The sequence below is a fragment of the Pelophylax lessonae genome, assembly GCF_965119305.1.
Source record: "Pelophylax lessonae genome assembly, chromosome: 5".
In the NCBI taxonomy this organism is placed as follows: domain Eukaryota; kingdom Metazoa; phylum Chordata; class Amphibia; order Anura; family Ranidae; genus Pelophylax; species Pelophylax lessonae.
Window position 1 is genome coordinate 516,314,643 of NC_138772.1, and position 21,644 is coordinate 516,336,286.

Genomic DNA, 21,644 nt, shown 5'->3' on the forward strand with positions numbered 1-21,644 from the left:
GCAAAATAATGGTACCGCTTTCAGCACCTAAAATCCAAAAGAATCATACCGCCAGGGAGGTTAAGTGCCACCTACTCATAGCACTGCACCCCGCCCGCCCCCCCCCCCCCCTGTCATTTAACTGTCAGAACTTCAGTGTGCAGTAGAGGCTTAGGTTAATGAATGGGGCTTAGCACCAACCAGTAGGGCTTAATCTTGGCTTGAGTATAAGTTGAGACCCCATGGATAACCCTAGCCTAGAATCCAAAGGGTTCCTTATGATCACATGGAAGATGTAGGCACCATAACGTGCTTGGACTATTGTTAAGTTAAAATGTTTGGGCCATCCCAGATTCCCATTAAGAGCAAAGACCTTTTGTAGTGCTAGTCCCGGAAACATTCTGACAAATTTCTGCCATCTTAAAACGGTTTGGTATAATTTACCTGCAGCAGTGACACCAGAATCTTCTTGAAGTATCCGCTGGTATCACTTTTTACATCGTCTTCCAAGTCTCTGTCGAACACTAAGGAAAAATAAAAAATGTGTCAAATATAAAAAAAAAAAAAGAATTGCTGGCATTTAAAACTAAGAAAAATTTACTTACGCCTTTTGTAGGATGCTTTTATGTTGCGTATTTGCTGGAAAAGAGAGATTGACATATTGAAAATTTGAAGATGACCAAAAAAAAAAAAACCATGCTGGTAGGTTAATAAACTTCTGTCTAAATTGGTCCTACTATATGTGTACCTGTATGCATGTGTGATTGTAAGCTCCTTGAAGGCAGGGACTGATGTGAATATACTGTATGTAATTGTAGCACCCTCCGAGTTAGGTAGGTGCTGGGTAAAAGCATCTACTGCTCCTTCTGCTTATCAGGGGAGCCTGATCTGTTAGTTTTGCCTGTCACATGTTTTCAGGTGTGATTTAGTGGGTCTAAGGGAGTATCCCCACTGTATCCAATGAGGGAGCTTGTTGGACAGTGGAGGAAACCTATCCAGTAGCACATCAGGGTTTATGGCTGTCTCAGTGGGAGGGCATTCCTGCAATGCATCCTGGGATTGGCAATAAATTCTGAGGGAGCATGTGACAGGGTGTCTTTTGGCGGGAGCAAAGTCCCAGGAGGAGGTGGACGGCTGTCTCTCCTCCTGCAGGTGTAAGGAAGGTGGTTCAGGCGGTCGGCCTAAGGAACCAGGTGTGGAGCTGAGCTGCAGAGGATCCAGAGTGCTGACAAGTGGAGCTGCTAGCAGAATCTTTCACACGGGCTTTCCGATCAGGTCCGCCTGTCAGTTTTTCAGGCGGACCTGATCGGATGCTCAATGCATCCCTATTGAACAGTGGATGTCTGCAGTGACATGTCTGCTGACACCCGCTGCTATCCGATCCGATCCATGTTGAAATCCAAACGGATGGAAACCCTATTCTCCATCCATCTGGAGGATTGGATAGGATCAGATCTCCCATAGAGGGGAGTGGGGCTCTGACAGGTCCGTCTCTGCACAGTGAGCGGAAACGGATCTGTCATCGACCTGCTCAGTGGGGATCAGCGGATCGATCCCCGCTGAGCAAAACAGAGTCCGCCAGGCGGAAAGCTCGTGAAAGGACCCTTCTAGTAAAAGTTGTATTATGTGTTGATTCTGCCAGTAGATCTCTTATTTTTTCTCTTCCATTAACATGGTGTCAGTGCCGTTAATTCTGTGGGGAAATTGGGCACGTGCAATTTGTTTCAGTCCGAATTCAAGGTAATATTTGGTTATTCAGAGATTCGGATGTATCCAAATCTCCAAATGAAATAGCAACACATTTAGTTGAAATTACATTAATTTTGTTTTGTATATTTGTTTTCTAACGAATTCCAAATTTTCGGAACGATCCGAATTCCAATCGGCCAAAATATGGATCGGAGCAGTTCGACGAGACTGGAGTTTTTTTTAACTTTTTTCAGTTCCAGGTTTGCGTTGGGCATAGTGATTGACGTTGGATCTACACCTGGAGCATTCTTTTGTTTACATTTAGCTGTCAGTGGGGAAGCCTGTCATCGGTTGTTAAGGACGTAGCGGCTGGTATCCCGGCCCACTCCTTAACAACCAGCTATTCTTCACACAGAATTCCAATCGGTCGATCATTTTTTGACCGATCCGAATTTGAAACGTTCAGAAAATTTGGAATTCGTTAGAAAATTTATAAACGAAATTTAACTAAATGAAACTAAATGAATTTTGAAACAAATTAACAAAACTAAATTAGTAACATAACGCACCTATCCAAAACTTAACAAATGTTTGCGTTCTGCACATGTCTAATTGGGCAGTCGTAGATGGACTTATTTTAAATGGACTTAGGACTTGTTCATTCTAGTGTGGTGACTGGCGTTTTTCCACACTGGAAGAACACCAGTCACCACCAAGGCACATAGTAAACTAGTCTCAAACATAATCAGAATGTATTTGAAAGCCAGATGGTTTTGCCGATCAACACAAGCTCTTTCTCCTAGGAAGATTGTGGCATTTCCAATTGGGTCCATACCGTACCTGGTTGTTCCTTGTACACAGGATTAGAACCAGCACAGACTCTTTTGTTCCAGCCCCCTTCATTGCTTTTCTCAGCTCTTTAGCGTCAAACTCACAAGGTCGGTCCAGCAGTGCTAGGACAGTCTTCTCAATGTTTCCACTCAATTCACTCTTCATCACACCTTCTAATTCCTAAGAAATCAAGAATTATTTAAAACAAAATCTACAGGTAATATCTAAGGAAATTAATAAATTGCTAAATTATTACAACAATGTTTCTTGTAATGTTTTACATATTCTTACATGCTTTCATCCTTCATTTTTATGATCATTTTCATTTAAATAGGGAGATTTCTCCGCTAGTCTAGAGCAACAAATCTTCACCAGGCTTTTCCCCCCGAGGTTGCTACGGGTTCCTTAAACAGTGGCAATTTCACCCCCCATCTAATGGTGCCTGCATAGTTCTGGGGCCAACATAATTTGCCAGAACAAATTACACCAATGATCTTATTGTCTGTAAGGGGGGGCATTCTTTCCTCTGACAACCAATGAAATTATGCTTTTTCCAATGATCAACAATTTAAGGCATATTATTCCTCACATTTAACATATGGCGCTTTTCCACTGCATGGAACCGAACGGTTCGGCACGCTTTTGTGCTTTTCCACTGCTGGTACTGCATGGTATAGTGTAGGAACGGTTCAGTACGATACGGTACGGTACGGCGGCGCTTTTCCACTGCATGGAACCGGACGGTACGGTATGGTACGGCTCTGAAAAAACAGTACCTACTCGATTGTGGTTCCAACAGGTACCAAACTGGTACCATATCCCACAATCCTTTGCATGCAGTCACTACTAGCCACTGATTGGTCAGAGAATCCCACCCACCCCGTTGTTATCCCACCCACTTAACTTTAGTACCGTACCGAACCGTTCCAACACCGTACCATGCGGTACCAGCAGTACCAGCAGTGGAAAAGCAAACCGGGCCAAGCAGGGCCGAGTAGAGCCGAGCCGGTACTTGCAGTGGAAAAGTGCCAATAGATGCAAAGGGGCCCCTCTCTCATTGACCTCAAGGATACCCTTCATCCGCTGACTACCATTGTAGGGGGACACCTCTCTCACTTACCACCAATGTAAAGGGACAACCTTAAGGGACACTATTCCCACTGACCTATTAAAGTGTGTACAAAGTATATACCCGCGCTAAGGTGCTATATAAAGTGCTTGATGTCTGTGTCCCCCAAATAGTGTGTGTTTGGGAAGTTGGGGGACACAGACATCAAGCACTTTATATAGCACCTTAGCGCGGGTATATACACATTATAAATTACCTAGCTGCTAAAATAAGAAGGTGATAGTACCTCGTATGTTGTTTACAAAAATAGGGTAAACTAGCGCTCCTTCCACATATACAAAACATATGAAATATAATAATATTACATAAACAGTGCTTAATAAAGTGCTAGTGTATTAATTAAGCCCATTAGTGCCTTTAAAGTGCCAGTGCTTGATAAATTCTTCTGGTGGATTCAGTGTGCCACTCTGTGCTCCCCTCCTGAAATCCCCACTCCCCAACAGTATGTTTTAAGCTAGCATATAGTGCTTTTAAATCACAATGGATGGATATGACTCCTCTCCTTCACCTTCCGACACAAAGGCTCTCAGCAGGAAATATTATGGAAATAAAAGAGAGGTTCCCATAGCGTAATACTGTCTCATTTATTGAAAGTTTAAATGCAAGTACACTTACAAGTTAAAAGCAATTTCAAGCTGTAAAATTCATGGTGAACGCTGCTGCGGCATGTGTTCCAACTACCGGATGTGACATCACTCAGCGGTCCTCTGCTTTACGCAGTGGGAGGGGCGAAATATATAATATTATTATATTTCATATGCTTTGTGTATTGGAAGCAGCACTAGTTTACCCAATTTTTATTCACACTGACCACCAATGAAAAAGAATCCCTCAATGACTACCAATGTAAAGAGATACATAGTGAGGTTGAAATAAGACACCAGTCCATCTAGTAGTCTTTCCTCATACGTGAGATCCTCCAGTCCCTTTATTAGCTTTGTTGCCCTTCTCTGGACTCTGTCCAGTTCCAGCACATCCTTCCGGAGGACCGGTGCCCAGAACTAGACGGCATACTCGAGATGCGGCTGGACCAGAGTCTTGTAGAGTGGGAGAATTATTGTTTTATCTCTGGAGTGAATCCCCTTATTTATACATGCCAGTACTCTGTTGGCTTTGCTTGCAGCAGCTTGTCATCTACTAGGACCCCCAGGTCCTTTTCCATCTTAGATTCCCTCAAAGACTCTCCGCCTAGTGAGTAACTTGCGTTCGTATTTCCGCCACCCAAATACATTACCTTACATTTTTCAACATTAAATCTCATTTGCCATGTAGATGCCCACCCCATTATTTTGTTCAGGTCTTCTTGTAAGGCTTCCACATCCTACGTAGAAGTTATTGCCCTGATTAATTTAGTATCGTCTGCAAATACTGAGATTGAGCTGTTTATTCCATCCTCTAGGTCATTTATGAATAAATCAAATACAATTGGTTCCAGGACAGATCCTTGGGGGACCTCACTTTCCACACCAGACCATTTCGCCATTTCGAGTACTCCCCATTTATCACCACCCTTTGGACTCGCCCCTGATGCCAGCTTTTAATCCAGGTACTCATTCTATGGTCCATACCTATGTACCTTAGTTTGTACAGTAAACAGTATCAAATGCCTTTGCAAAATCCAGATACACCACATCCACATGCCTTCCTTTATCTAGAAGGCAGCTCACTTCTTCATAGAAGGTAATAGATTGGTCTGGCAAGAGCGATTTTTCATGAATCCATGCTGATTACTACTAATGATACAGTTTTCATTACTAAAGTCTTGTATATAGTCCCTTATCATCCTCTCTAATATTTGCAGACTATTGATGTTAGGCTAACTGGCCTGTATTTCCCAGGGACATATCTCGGCTCTTTTTTAAATATTGGTACCACGTTGGCTTTTTTCCAATCAGCTGGTACCATTCCCGTCAGTAGACTATCCATAACAATTAGGAACAATGGTCTGGCTATCACCTGGTTGAGTTCTTTAAGGACCCTCGGGTGTAAGCCATCTGGTCCCGGTGACTTATTTATATTACATTTTTCAGGTCTAGTTCTGAGTCTGTCTTCTGTTAACCATGAGGGTGCTTCCTGTGACGTGTTATTAACTTTAACATTACAGTCTAGGTTACTGTATCCCCCCAATTCTTTTGTGAAGACTGAGGAGAAGAATTGATTTAACACCTTAGCCTTCTCTCTGTCCTTTGTAGCCAGATTCCCTTTGTTGTCCTTTATGGGGACAATGTGTTCTGGCCTCACTTTCTTACTATATATATACTTAAAGATTTTCTTGGGGTTTTTTTTTTTACTCTCTTCCGCTTTGTGCCTTTTATGTTCTATTTTAGCCACCTTGATTGCCCTCTTACATTTCTTATTGCATTTTTTGTAATGTTGGAATGCTGCCAATGACCCCTCAGACTTGTATTTTTTTGAAGGCCTTTTCTTTAGTTTTATGCATTTTTACATTGGAGTTTAGGCACCCAGGGTTTATTTTAGCTCCTTTAAATGTATTCCCCTTTGAAATGCACTGGCCAATACCTTTATTTAGTATGTTCTTAAACCACTCCAATTTTCCCTCCGTGTTCTTTGTTCCTGGGATTTTATCCCATTTTATATCGTCTAACAAAGAGCGCAGTTTAGGGAAGTTGGTTCTTTTGAAATTGAGTGTCCTTGTATTACCCTTGTGTTTCCTATTTCTATGATTTATACCAAAACTAATTGACCCGTTGTCACTGTTTTCTAAGTTGACCCATATTTCTACATCTGTTATCAGGTCTGTATTGTTAGTAATCAGTAGGTCTAGTAACACCTTGTTTCTTGTCAGTGCGTTCACCCAATATTACTTTGCCCATAGTACCTTCCCTTTGAAGCTCTACCCATAGGGATTCTACCTCCTCCCTAGCTCCATTTGTGATATCGTCCCTCATAATCACTTGCACATTGTTCTTGATATACAGACATACCCTCCCCTTTTTTACCCTCTTTATCTCTGTGATAAAAGGAATATCTCGGAATGGTTGCCAGCCAATCAAAGGAGCTGTCAAATAAAGTAATCGAAAATCCCACAAAATCAAAATGCATCTTATACACTAGCAGCTCCAGTTCTCCCATCTTGTTGGCAAAACTTCTAGCATTGGCATACAAGCCTCCTCAATTTGTCCGGTTGCATACTATATCCTCGTTAGATGTTATGAGGCTGCACTTTCAATTTGTCAGCCTACCTACCTTGGGTTTTGGATCTCTGGTCACCCTACTGCTAATGCCCCCAATAACGCCAGCTGAACATTGCTCACCTAGTTTTAAAGCCCCTCTAACTTTTTGGCCATCTTCTCTCCCAGTACGGCTGCACCCTCCCTATCTTGGTGCAGTCCATCTCTACTAAAGAGCCGATAGCCGAATACCAGTTCTCCAGTATTTCTGAGAATACTACCTTGGAGGTCCTTAATTTAGCTCCTAAGTCCCTGAAATCATTTTATAGGACTCTCCATCTCCCTCTAACTTTGTCATTGATACCCACTTGTACCATGACAGCTGGGTCCTTGTGCTGAAATGTGCTGACCATGTGCTGAAACCGAGCGCCCGGTAAACAACAAACAGTTCGGCACTTACGGTCTTTTTGACAGATTGCCCTCTCTGTCCTTCTAATAATTGAGTCCCCTACCACCAGAACCTGTCTTTCCTTACCCTTAGCCTCGCTCCCACCCTCACTGGCAGCTAGGGGTGTTGCTCTGCTCCAGCAATGCTGATCCCTGACTGGTTTTCCCAACATCCCGCAACAGGGCATATTTAATGGAATGTTTTTTTTTCAGCCTGATTGTTTTTTACGCAATTGCATGGACATTGCGCTATGGGATTACACTTTATGTGACATTTAGAATAATTTTGTGTATGTTTATTTCATGTATTTTTGATTTAGCGCTGCGGATATTATTGTTGCTTGTATATTTCTGGCTATTTACAAAATCTGCATACCCAACCTGTGTGTACTATATGTACATTTCCATGCTGGTTTTTGTAGCTTTGTTTTCTCACCAAACGTTGATAAAATCTTTTGTAAAAAAAAAAAATAAAAAGTGTTTCTATGTATAATTTGTATCATTATTCCTCCTACTGACACCAGCAATGAGTCAATATTCCTCTTACTGACACCAATGATGGGGCACTATTCCTCCCACTGATACCAATGATAGATCACTATTTCTCCCACTGACACCAATGATGGAGTACTATTCCTCCCATAGACACCAATGATGGGACACTATTCCACCCACTGACACCAATGATAGGTCACTATTTCTCCCACTGACACCAATGATGGAGTAATATTCCTTCCACTGACACCAATGATGAGGTACTATTCCTCCCACTGACACCAATGATGGGGCACTATTCCTCCCACTGACACCAATGATGGGGGACTATTCCTCCTCCTACTGACCACCAACCCTGAGGCCATGATTATTCTCACTGATGCTGGGTCCAGGACATATTCTACCCCCACTGGCCACAATCCGGCCCCCCTAAAGTCTACTGGACAGTAAACTGGCTCTTTCTTTGAATAATTTGGAGGCCCCTGCTCTAAATGCTTAAGAAAATCATGCAGGGCCTATTTTTCATGTTTTGAAGTGTGTTAAGAGCTCATTCAAAATGAATGCGCTATGTAAGGCAACACGCCTTAACAAAAGGAAACTCATAAACTGCAGTGCACTGCATTATAGTATAAATAGACCCTAAAGATAATGCCAAAAATACAAATTTGAAAAGGTTGCACATTTGTGAGTGTCATATTAAATTAAGGTAAATGCTGAAATATTAGTTCAACATATGTGTTCACTAACCATTCACAGTTCTGCTTCTTGAGTGAATTCCCAGAATGAAGTAGCAATTCATTATTGTGCAAAGTGGGGCTGTAAACTGACCAAACTTGGCAAAAGCAATAATGTAAAATAAAAAGCTGCAGCTTTACCAAATACTTTTTTTTTATCCCTTTGACTTAGCACCTATTGTGGTAAAATACATTAGGAGGAAGAGTAGGTTCTGGGCAGAGGTATTATGCTCTATCTACAGGAAACAATGGAATAAAGGTTGAACAAGAAAAAAAAAAAAGGATTTGGCAGATGTGCAGCATTAGTTTTTTTTATTACAAGTTTGGATTCCTGGGACAAGGACAAACCCCATCCACAGCACCCCAGCCAGAAGTTAATGTCACAGGTCTTCCCTGAGTGGTACCCATGGTAGATAACTTTTATAACATCTTTGAGAATAACTCTGAACAATATCTCCAGTATGCTGTAAAATAAAGTTACTCTACCTTTCCATACATTGCCTTGTACTTCTGCTTAAGTTCTTGCCTCTGGTCTGAGGACCTATTTGCCAGCACTTCAATAATGGCTTTTTCATCAGTTCCTGTGATGCCAGATAAAACATTTTAATTAGAAAAATTAGAGGAAAACAGAGAAAACCATTATGTGAAAGACTTAAGGCCCGTACACACGATAAGAAAATCTGTAGGGAAAATTCGTCCGACGACCGATCTGCCGATTTTTGGATTGTTAGTATGGTGCTTTCGACAGCCAACTCCGACTTTTCGGCTGACAAAATCCTGGTGTGCAGGCTATAAAATTTTTGTCCTCCGTAATACAACGTCCGATTTTCGTCTCATTAGTACAGATTTCGATGGAAAAAAATCTTAAGAGCAAGACTAGGCATGCTCAGAGACGAAAGAACACATACAAAGCAATCCAAAACATGACATCACTTCTGAAGTAGAATTCTGTCGTACGGGAAAATTCGAATCAAAATAACCTCTTCACTTTCCACATCAGACTAGCATGACCCAAAAAAAGGACGACAGATCGTTCGGTAATCTGATCGTGTGTACGGGGCTTAAAAGTGTTATTCTTATGTAAAATTAACCAAAGCCAACAACGAAGCCAAGGAGTGCAAAGTGTATGTAGCATTTTGTTTCCAATTGTGGATACAGCAAAGAAAGGTTGGAACACCTGTTATGTTTCTGTTTGTGTCACCACTGAGTAGACTCTCCCTCTATTTTTTAATGGTGATCCTATGACATGATTAGGTTGGGTTGTAAATAACAAAACATGACAACCAGTCAACAATCTATAGGGATCAGCAGGGAGTCAGTGATGCCTCTCTGTTCCTCTAGCACAGCCCTTGTCAACCTTTTTACCCTAAAGGAGCCCTTTAAATAATCTGCAGATCTCGGGGAACCCCTGCTAAAACCAGTCCATCCAAGGTTAGTGGCTTGTACATTGGTGACCAGAGAGAAGAAAGCTTCTTACTGTGGTGATGAGTGTTAAAAGAGAAGTTGGGCTTTTTCAAAAAAATCATACCTACCTAGGTGGATGCAGCATCGGTCCAATGCTGCATTTGTCCCCCACCAGCTCTAGAACTGAGTACCAAGTGATCAAAGACCGCTGATCGATCAGTTCTCAGAGCTCTGTGAGCAGAGAGCTGGTGACTGTCAGTCATTGGCTTTCTGCACTGCCCTTCCAGCACTGAAATGCCGGGCTGTGGAGGGGGCTGAAGCGGCTGGCTCAGGCTCCAAGCGGCTCACTACTACGTACTTTTGTCCATATGTCTTTTAGTAAATCTAAAGGATATTGTTCAATCAGGTCAAACGGTGTGTGACAGGCCTAATCGCTAAGGCTGTGAATATACAACGTCTTCTACAGTGCTCTCAGCAGGGTTTACTTCCCTGGAAAATAGGTGCAGGAACTCAACCACGACCCCAGCAAAACACCTCCTCCCCCCACATACACACCCTCCAAACTGCATCAAATGGTGGGTGTGGTTAAATTTTACTAACAGTGGGAGGATCTTAAAGGAGCACTAAATACCAGGAGTGCATTAGGTAACAAATGAAGAGTTCAGTGGTGGGGGTTACACACAGAGTGCAGAGTTCAGGGGTGCACTATGTGCAGAGTTTAGGGGTGCACTACATGCAGATTTCAGAGGTGCGCTATGTACTGTACATAGTGTAGAGTTTAGGGGTGTGCTGCATACAAAGTGCAGAGTTCAGCCTTCTTTAACAGCTACTTATCCCTGCATCCCCCATCTTCATCTCACTTTCATCCCTCTTCAGCTCTGACCTCTGCATGCAACCCCCCTCCTCTGCCCCCATCTTCTCCCCGCTTCCTGAAAAGCTCGCCCATCTTCCCCATGTCTTACTTTTGTTGCCTTATTAAGTTGAAACATCCAGCTGGTTCTAGTACCTCTCCTCACACTGTAGGTGACTCTGCCTCACTAATTTGCAGAGAGATCATCTAGTGGGGGTGTAGGCATCTGCACTGAACCCTGGGCACCTTGTCCCCATCCTGCACTAAATGGGAGCCGCTCATGAGATCAGATCTATGGGAGCCGTTGGGAGACAAACTGTCACTTGTAAACACAGAAGCAGGACTTCTGTGTTTACAAGTAATAGTGGTGAGCAAGGAGCAGAGGGCCTGAGCCAGAGGTGGTGGAACTGAGTTCCACCAAGTTCCAGCTGAAAAAAGCCCTGGCTCTCAGTATTCAGTGCAGGAAGCTAAGAAAGCCATTGGCTACACTTACCCATTCCTTTACAAGCCTTGTAGATTTTCTTAGCATCGCGTTCTGCATCAAAATCATGATGGTGCCGAATGGTTGGCTAAAAAAAAAAAAATAGGAAGAATAAATATAACATGTTGTAACCTGTAACAATGTTAAACATGTTAGCTGTTTTAAAAATCTGAAACTGAAATTTTAACGAAATTGGCAAAATGGGTCAATCGACAGACAACAATAAACTTGACCTGAACTCAAGAAAAAATTACTTTTTGTCTTGAATTCCTTTAGAACATCAGCAGCACAATCCTGTTCTGGAACCTCATCACTGTATACCCGCAGTTTGTGATCATCTAAGGCAGGGGTGTCAAACTAAATTTCATTGCGGGCCGCATCAGCATTATGGTTGTCCTCAAAGGGCTGGATATATCTGTAAGATTAGATGTCCAGAGCACCCCACACCCTCTTACACCCTTACATGAGATGTCAGGAGCCCCCCCACCATCATAAGTCAAGAGTCACCAACTTTTCCTTACATCAAAATGCACCCCCCTACCTTGTGCTACTGCCAGGAAGAAGAAGGTGGATCTGGGAAGAAAAAAGTGCAAGGTCTGGGGGAGGACCAGAGGAGGGAGGGCTGAAGTCAGCTTCAAGAGACTGCTGAATGCCGAGACCAGGGGAGGTGTTGTTGCGGCTGCACAGAGAGGTAGGAAGAGTTCTGCCCTCCTCTCTGCTGCAGACTGCTGAGAAGGGGGGGGGGGCAAAGACCAGCCTTTCTGCAGCAGCACAGAGAAGCGCAGGATTTGGCAAAGGAGTTTTGTCCTCTCTTCTGCCGGCTACTGAGACAAAGTGGGGGCAGAGACTGTGGGAGAGGTGCGAGGGCCACATGAAATGGCCTGGAGGGCCGCATTCGGCCCGCGGGCCTTGTGTTTGACACCTGTGATCTAAGGCATGGTGGCTCTGACTACTAGTCTAAACAGATTTGGAGTGAGGTTTGGTGATGTCACTATTGTGCTGCTCACTGTTCTCTTTGCTGGAGAGGGAGGTGTACCTGAGAACCTACAGTGCAGGAATCTTCCTGATTCTTTTCCATTCATTCTGTGGATGTGTGGCTCCTCCACCTCTAATGTTGCCTCTTGATTATTCCCTCACCAGTAATTAGACTTGGGGAGGCTCTGACATGGTATACCAGAGGACCTGTAGTGCAAGTATCTCCATTCTTCTTTTTTCATTCAGTGGATCTGTACTTTTTCCACCTCTCCTGCTCCTTTTTGAATAATACCTTACCAGTCATCATAGGGATGGGTCTGACATGAGGGAACATGAGAAACAAAGCCCTGTCTCTGACAAAATGGCTGCCTCCACACGGGAACAGTGCAGAACAAGCTATGGCAAGTCAGTAAGTCCATATAGGACTATATTGGTGACTAGTTCTTTGTCCTCTGCCTGCTTTTTTTGGGCAATGTTCAGGCAAAAATCTTGACTTTAGACCCACTTTAAGGTGGCTTTTAAGGGTACAATTTGCTTTAAATAGCTCTTGTGGGTTAGAGAAAGAAAAAAAAAAGACAGTGGAAAAAAGTAAAACAAATATTTTAAAGAGACAGCATACAAATGACATAATTAAGAAGAAAAAAAGGAAAAAAACACAAATACAAAATAAATAACTGCCCATTCACACCTTTTGTGTGAATCACACTAATTAAAAACCTTGCGTTAATGACTAATCCCCCTTAAAGCTTTGGCAGGCGATGCAGCTAAAGCTTTTATAGGGTCCCTGTCAATGCTTAGTAGGAATCTTAACTCTAATGACTTTTGAACGGCTACGTCTTGACCATCGTCCTTGCGATTTACACTGTCTGTCGCCTACCACATTTTGTCAAGCACTCCTCTGAGTCTTTCACACTCCACTCTCTGTGTGATGAAGACCGCAAACTACAAAACTCAGGAACAATACGATTACATTATCTTCTTTGCTCACAGGGCCTCCATTCCCAACAGACTCCAGACCAAGAGTCGGGATACTAATTCCTAACTAGATAGGTCCCACTACACAAGATTTTCCTAAGGTCTCTTTAGATGTCAGAAAGAGAGAGGGACTTTGCTCTGTATTTTTTTGGTCCTCTTTCCTGTTGAGTGCACTCTTGGAAACGATAACTAAGAGAATAACACCACCATGAGCCTCTGCGGTCAATGAAATACACAGAATGGAAAATACATTTTTATCAATATAAAGTGAAAAAAAGGGAAGGTTCTTTTGAAGGGAAGGTTCAACCCGTTTGGGGCCTGTAACGGATCTTAGTACCCCAGGAGGGCACATCCGCCGGACCTGTGTCTCCTGTCCTCCATACGCACCCACAGCCTGCGGAGAAGCCATATCCAGCCCTTAACCCCTCAATCACGAGACAATCCACACAGGTGTTGAGGGTTAACCATGCAGAGCTTAAACTGTTTATTAAATTCCAAGACATACAGTTAGGGACACTCCCCTTAACCTTGCCAAAGGGGGGAAGGGGACAAGGAACAACCAATGGGAACTGAACATTTGTACATTGAAACAGGCTACAGATAACCTAATGAGCTTATCGTAAACAGGCAGTCTCTCAATACACACCCCCTGCGGAGAGATGTATCCAGTCCAGACCATTGTCTATGTGTCATGAATCCACACAATTAGACACAGAAACAGGAGGTGGGGGGATGGGGGAAGAAGGGCTGTAGCATTACATTACATTAACTCAATGCCAGCATGTCCCCAGGTCTCCAGTATCTTCTGGCCCATAGTCTGTCGGTAGGAGGCTTGCGCACAGTCCCCTCCAAAACACACAGTGACAGTGGGTTCTGTCACAGGGCCCTTTTTGAATAATGATGCACCTCTTCAGCTGAGATCAAATGACCAATAGCTAGGCCATTTTCACATGACTGCCTGCTATGGGGTATATCAGCAGAAGTTTTCATTGCAAAAGTAAGCATGTAACCTTTGTTGAGAGAAATGTATGGGCCACCATAGCAAGCTCTGCTTCTAAAAATTCTAGTTGTCTGGTTGTTCTGGTAATCTAATGGTTTTAATAAAGTCAGGCACTTACCCTGGATGCTGCAAATATGTTTTAAACAAAAAAAGACCAACTCTCAAGTATCGTGGGACTTTTAAGGTGCGTTTTCTTAATTCATTGAGATAATAATGATTATCATAACACAGATCGTCATTTAAAAAGGAAGTTTATTTTCCAAAAACTTTTATTGAATAACGTTAAAATGCATATGAAAAAACACACACACAATGTACAGACTTCATGCCTTCCAAATAGGCAGAGTGTAAAAAATGATTTCTTGAAACGCTAAATAAATTTTGACCGGTTTGGCCAAAGAGCAGGATTCCTCAGAAAATATTAGCGTAGTATAATGAATCTTCTGCAGATGAAACAATAAGGGCCCTTTCACACGGGTGCTCCGTATGTCCGCAAATCATCCTATTTTTTTGCGGATGATTTACAGACATACTGTGAGTCTATGGCATTGCGGATGTCAACGGAATACCATCCGCTGACATCCGATTTTATTCCTTTCAGTTCTGTTCCGTTTTTTGGAAGGGAACAGAACCCTATTTTTCCTCCGTTCAAAAAACGGAAAGGAAGCAAAATCGGATGTCAGCGGTGTCATCCGCTGACATCCGCAATGCCCATAGACTTACATTATGTCCGTAAATCATCCGCAAACGGATGGGATGATATGCGGACATATGGAGCGGATGACACAAGTGTCATCCGCTCCGTGAAAAAAAAAAAGTCCCGCAGCGGAGCAAAAAACCGGAGCGGCCGTGTGAAAGAGGCCTTATGGAAACGGGTGTAATAAGTGGGCCTCAGGGTCTGAAACATGAAAGTCCAGCAGCAAGGCAGGTGTAGCCACTAATGGTCTCCCGCAGAGGGAGGTATTCCAAGAGGAAAGAGAGTATTGCTAGCAAGTACAAAGAGCAGATCGGTAAAGCAGATCTATGCAGAATTGTATCGCCTTATGTACGGTCCCAAAGTGAACCACAGGGGTCCCTCACCTTGCAAGACCCTCAGAGGGGGTGCAGCGGTTATGTATAATGAATTTAAATGACATTAAACATAGAATTAGGTAAAAAATGATTGGTAGTAAACATAACCCCAAATGCAGCAGCCACCTCCCAACTGGAGATGGTAGTTGTCCCAAAAGTCCCTATCACTGAGGGAAAGGGAGGGCCAGAGTCAACAGAGTCCGCCTGTTGTTCATATAGAGAGCAGAGTATGTCATAACCAAACCGCAAGTTGTACACGTGTATTTGCTTCCAACTTGCGGTTTGGTTATGACATACTCTGCTCTCTATATGAACAACAGGCGGACTCTGTTGACTCTGGCCCTCCCTTTCCCTCAGTGATAGGGACTTTTGGGACAACTACCATCTCCAGTTGGGAGGTGGCTGCTGCATTTGGGGTTATGTTTACTACCAATCATTTTTTACCTAATTCTACGCTTGTTTAATGTCATTTAAATTTATTATACATAACCACTGCACCCCCTCTGAGGGTCTTGCAAGGTGAGGGGCCCCTGTGGTTCACTTTGGGACCCTACATAAAACTTTCTGAGGCAATACAATTCTGCATAGATCTGCTTTACCGATCTGCTCTTTGTAGAGTTCGTCAGTAGGCTCTTTACCGAGATCTGAGATGCAGTGTGTCAGTGTAAATTAAAGACGTTTTACAAAGCACGACCTCCCAAAAATACACAATCCCTTCATGTATGGAGATATGGACTCCTGAAAATCAGGAGGACATTCATCAAGCTCCTGCAAGAGCAATATATGCTTCTGGATCAGCATTGTCAATAACTGAAAATGCATATTAGCAGAAAGCATTTACATTATTACGAGAGAAAGTTGGATGGTTACCTGTTCTCATGTATAGTTGAAATGTTCTTAACATATACAATCCTTGTTATTCCATTTGTAATAAAAAATGCAATTTTAAAAAGGAAGCTTAGTTTATTTAATGAATAAGCTGTACTTTTATTTCAAGCATAATACTTTAATATGCACTGCATTTCACCCAGTGTAACAAAATTACTTTTAATTTGTAAAACTACTCCATACTGATTTTTTTTTTTTACAAAACCTCTATTTTTTTCTGAAAAGTTCTACAAATTCAGGGACAACTTCCTAAATACAGTCTCTATGTACAGTCTCTATATACAGCTTCCACTTCTCCAGCCACCTGCACACACTTGGTTCCTTCTCCTTTAGGGCTCTTTCACACGGTCCGCCTCCGTAGGCGGATCCGTGTTGCTCAGCGGGGATCGATCCGCTATCCCCGCTGAGCCGGCGGATGACAGCTCCGTCTCCGCTTGCAGAGCGGAGAGGGAGGTGTCTCAGCCCCCGTTGCCCTCTATGGGGGATCAGATGAGAGCAGACCGCCTGTCCGCTCTCATCAGATCCGCTCCGATTACTGAACGGATGGAAAAATAGGGTTTTCACTGACAGTATCGGATGCGGATGGCAGTGGGTGTCAGCGGAGGTGTCTCCGCTGACACCCGCTGCCCCATAGAGCTGCATGGAGGATCCGATCAGATCCGCCTAAAAAACTGACAGGCGGATCTGATCGGATCGCCCGTGTGAAAGAGCCCTTACTCAGTTTCTGCTGGTTTACTCCTTGAGGGGAGCTGACAGGGCCTGACTGTCAACTAACCAACGGCCTATTACAGGCAAGAACTCGCAGTCCCTTAACGATAGCACAGCTTGAACTTTCACATGACTTCCTTCCTGTGGTCACTGAGCCCGCCACACTTCTTCAGGCAATGCCAACCCACCTGGCTGCATCTGCCCCTTTACACCAGTCCACCTGACTTATTCCTTACCAGCCCACACTCAGGAGATCTCTAGGGAAAGGCCTGAAGACTTAAGCACACCACTGTCTTCAAGGGAGACTGACTACATGTGGCAGTCTTCTCCCCTTGTAGTCCCCACAGTGCTACTCACTCTATCCTCTTTTGCTCCAGGAAGACTTCCTCCTCTGTGTTTTAGTAGGAATCATACAGCACCTAAGCCCCGGCCCAAGGTCCCCTTCCCCCAGGTTAGGGGGCACCCCTGAGGGCCACTGACAGTCTCCTTAGCACTGCATTTCCATCTTCCACCTGACTGCCCCTGCTGGCTTGGTTCACATCTGTTTACGTGGTAAGCTATACCCCCTGCCAGCCCATTACTGGGGATTGGCTGAGGCCTCATAAATATGCATGGCAGTCCCTCCTTAGTCCCACCCTCTAGTTCTAGACGTTTCTACAGTCTTCCAGACCAGGGGGAAGTGCCATAGAGAGCTGCCAGGTGAGTTATCCAGCCCTGAGTCACTGAACCCTGACCCATATTCTACAGCTCAGGCTTAGCCCTGAGCTAAACTAAATTTGCCTACTCTACCACAATCTACACTCCATGCCTACACTACTTTTAGCACAATAGAGGGTGCTACAATTTTATTGTAATAAATATCCTTTAAACTCCCACTTTCTAACCTGAAGGGCTTCTAGGACCCTTTTGCATATGTGAGCTCCCTGCTCAGTCCAAACACACTTTGATCTATCTTCTCCACAGTACAGAGTAACACTAGGCATTGTTACTGAGAATGCAGAACTTTATTCATCCACAAGATGGTGGCATTCAGCACTTTTACTTGCCATTCCTTAATGCAGGTATCCAGGGTCTTCTGGGAATTGTAGGGTGAAAGCAAAACTTTCTTCACAGTTTAGCTGAAATTAGACTACAAAGCCCATGAGCAAACAAGAAAGGGTGGGAGCATATAAATGAAAAAGATCGGGAAGACACAAGGGAGTTGGAGAGAGACTTTGCAAGAGGAAGGAATATATGAGAGCTTTTGACAAGTCATGCAGTTCTGCACTGGAGAGTACAGAAAAGGCCAGGGAAGCTGAGAAGGTGACTGTCAAGCTGAACACCGAGTGTAAAGAGCTGCTTCAGGGAGACCTGTCTGCTGCAGCCACCACAGCCACATCTTTAATATTAAAGGGGGCCCCCCACCACAGGATGCCTGTCGCTTCTTTGATTGACGTAATAGAACTGGATGAGAGGGTTATTGACCCATGCATCCTTGCTGCCAGTTACAACTAGTTTGTATGTCAGCCAGGTTTTCCAAGGTTACAAACGCTTTTTAGCACTGGCCTCTAGCAGAGACAAATACACCAGTACCCATTATTGCTGGATACTGCCAACCCTAAGTTGGCATCATGACCACTGTCTGAAGTTTGCTGAACTGAATTAACCTTTTGTTTTCTGCTTTTCCATGTGGCTGAATCCACATCGGCCTAGGCCAATAAAAGAAGGCACTTTTGCCAAACTTATACCTTATAGTAAACTGTGTCAACAGCCTCATCTCCTAAGGTGACCTGTACCAACAACTTTGCCTCTTAAAGGGAACTATCCTCTTCTGTTCAAACGGTTTTTATTAAAGGCAAAAGAAATGCGGTACAGAAACAGGCGGTTGAAAGATTAGTGTGACGAGACCCTTGCTCGCTCTGTCCGCTCTCCCGACACTCCTCTGTTTCTAGTGAGTCAGCTTGCAGATCGCAATGTCTGAAGGTTCAGTCAACCAAGGATCCGGGATCCAAACTACAGCTATGTGCCGTCCGGAATCCATTAGAACACACACCAGGCAGGCTGTATGTAAGTTCAAACAGGAAGACCATTTATTGGAAGAACACAGCACACTTTTATACAGAATTTGGAACATCCTGTCCCCAACAACCGCTTTCCTATCGGTCAATTGTAAAGTACCTGCAGTTCCCCTTCTGGTCCTCCTTAGCCATGCAAATGAGGAATTGAAAATGAGTCAGCAGTGATTGGTCAGATAGCTTGACCAGAAGGACTGCCATGTGCAAGGAGACAGAAGCCCCAGGGACACAGAACAATGGTTCCCTAACGAGCCCTCAATACACATTACTCTGAGTGTCAATACATCCCTTAGCAGACAACAGGTGAGGTCATTAGCACACCTGACAATAGGTGAATGGAAAGCCACCTCAGACAAAAAGCAACATTGTTAGCCAGCCCGTCTCCCCATTGAACTTCCTGGAATGACCATATTAGGAGATGGACTTCCTGTTCAGAGACCTCATACTGTACAGGGAATAACATCGTCATTTTACAAGGGAGACATTATTCCTGAATGTGACTGTCCCATTTGTAGTAGTCCAAACCATATTTTCAGTGTTCACCACCCTCCTGGTCACCCTGCATCCATAACAGATGCATGGTGACTTAAACATAAGAGAGCCCCATAAGGCTGGGCATCGTGCCCCCCGACCTCTCTAAAGGAATTTGGGGTCCACAACCCCCATGCCCAAAGTGACTCCCGTCACAATTAGGTACATGCCTTGATAGTACAAGTCGCATAGAAATACAAAACGGCTGCATATAACAAACAAGTAGCAAGTAACAATGTGACACATACTGTATATAGGGGGTCGTCCCGGCGCTCCGTCATAGAGGGCTAGCACTAAATGGAGGTGTGCTGGAGGCCGGGTGGGGGGGGGGGGGATGGCGGGGCTGGGAGGAAATCAGGATGAGTAGGAGAGGGTCGTGGGGAGGTGGTAAGAGCAGGTGCCCGGAGAGAGTCTCGAACCTCCATAGGGGCCCAGGTGGGAATATAGGGTTGGTAATGAGGACGCTAAATCAAGTGAGTACAAGGCTATCGTCAAGGCCTGGCGGCAGGCAATTGTCAATCCAAGGCCTCCAGAGCCGTTCGTATGGGGTCAGTTTGTCCAACAAAATCGCTTCCGTTTTAGCATGTAGCATAGCTTGGGTGACTCTGTTCAGCATAGTCAGGTGACTGAGCGTGGGGGTTTTCCATGCTTTCGCAATGGTTTGTTTAGCTGCAGTGGTGACCTGCAGGTAGAGTTTAAATTGACTATGGGTGAGGTCGGGTGGCTTGCGATTCAGGAGTGCAGATGCCGGGTCAGGGGCAAGAGAGGAGCCAAACATGGTAGACAGGGTTTTGTATACTTCGGACCAGAAGGCTCGCACCACAGGGCATTCCCACCATATATGTGCGTGGGTACCTGGAGATTCGCATCCCCAGAAGCAACGAGGTGAGTACTGAGGTACGTATTTAGAGATCCTAGTTGGGACCAAATGCCATCTGGTAAGGACCTTGTAGTTAGTTTTGAGTGCAACAATATTTGGGGATGCCGATTTGGTAGCCTGCCAAATTTGTATCCAGTCCGCATCATCAAGCGTGATGTGCAGGTCCCGTTCCAACTTAGCCGTGTACGTGGGCGTTGTGGTCTCCTGAGCAGACAGGAGGTGGGCATAGAGCTCAGATAGGAGCCCTCGTCTGCGGGGGTCTGTTTTCGAACTATCCTCTTCATTCCAAATCTTAAAGGGACAGCATCTTACAATGCACGCCAACATAAGGACCCCAAATAAGCCGACAGAAGAACCAGTTTTCAGACTGCGTCATAATCAGGGTTTATCCTGCTAGCCATACTAGTTTGCAGGGGATCTAACTAATTTGTCAGACTAAAACCTAGACTCTCCTGACTGAGGGCCTACAAGTGAGCTAGCCAGTTTGCTCTCTTGTTTATCCTTACATGTCTCACTTAAGGAGTGGTCTCCCAGTTGGAGAGCTATTGTTTATTTCCTCAGCCCTGCAGGACATAGGTGGCCACACTTTAAAGGGTACTTGTCTGTATTATATTGATTCACTGTGCCTATTGATTAACCGTTTAAACTGCTGTATTGCTTTACTGTTTTCTTGCTTCCAATACAACCTGGGTATTTCCATTTATCACAGCTGGTATTTATTTTTCTTGTGAAGCTGCCGGGAGATTCCCCAGGCAAGGTTATTTGTTGGTGTCAGTTGGAGTGGGGCTCTGTTTAGGGCAGAGGAAAGAGCAGAGGACTCAAATCTATCAGCGGCTACTTCAGGGGCTAGCACCACAACGGCACAACCGCAATCTATTGCATTGATTCTGGGGATCAAGTTCCACCCACCTTTCTATCAGACCTATTTGACTACTTTAACATAATGTCTGTTTTTGTTTGGGATAAAACTAGCAGTCAAGTCATGCTGTCCAACCAACGGAACATATTACAGAGCCATTGAAACTGTTTCTACTTTCCAAAATAACCTGTAGAGAGTGATACTCCTCAGTGTCAGCTTGATACACTTATCGCAGGGTACATAGTTGAACTCTGTTTATGGAATAATGATCATATTAGGCTAATCTTATGCAAACATGAGTAATAAACCAGCATAGAGGTCTGGTCTCTCTGTGTGGTCAGTAGCGTACTTTCCTACCATTTATCTCATGCAACACAATATGGATATCATTAATACATAACTAGTATAATCCCTGCTGGCGGCTGGCGGCTGACCCCTCTGGATTGCAAACTTTGAAATAACTTTACGGACTTTGGTGAACAAGTAGGTTAATTGATCTCAATCAGAAGACAGGGGGAAAAAAAAGAAGGAAC

At 44.0% G+C, this 21,644-nt stretch overlaps 1 protein-coding gene across 1 annotated transcript in view; it reads right to left on the reverse strand.

Moving 5' to 3' along the window:
- ANXA13 (annexin A13) overlaps positions 1 to 21,644 on the reverse strand; it is a 66,400-nt gene that overhangs the window by 34,506 nt on the left and 10,250 nt on the right. Inside the window, exons 2-6 of the mRNA XM_082257943.1 lie at positions 11,183 to 11,258; positions 8,922 to 9,016; positions 2,509 to 2,679; positions 585 to 618; positions 424 to 503 (exon numbers count right to left, since the gene is read on the reverse strand). Of these exons, the coding sequence (XP_082114069.1) occupies positions 424 to 503; positions 585 to 618; positions 2,509 to 2,679; positions 8,922 to 9,016; positions 11,183 to 11,258 (456 nt within the window). The remainder of the gene's footprint in view (positions 1 to 423; positions 504 to 584; positions 619 to 2,508; positions 2,680 to 8,921; positions 9,017 to 11,182; positions 11,259 to 21,644) is intronic.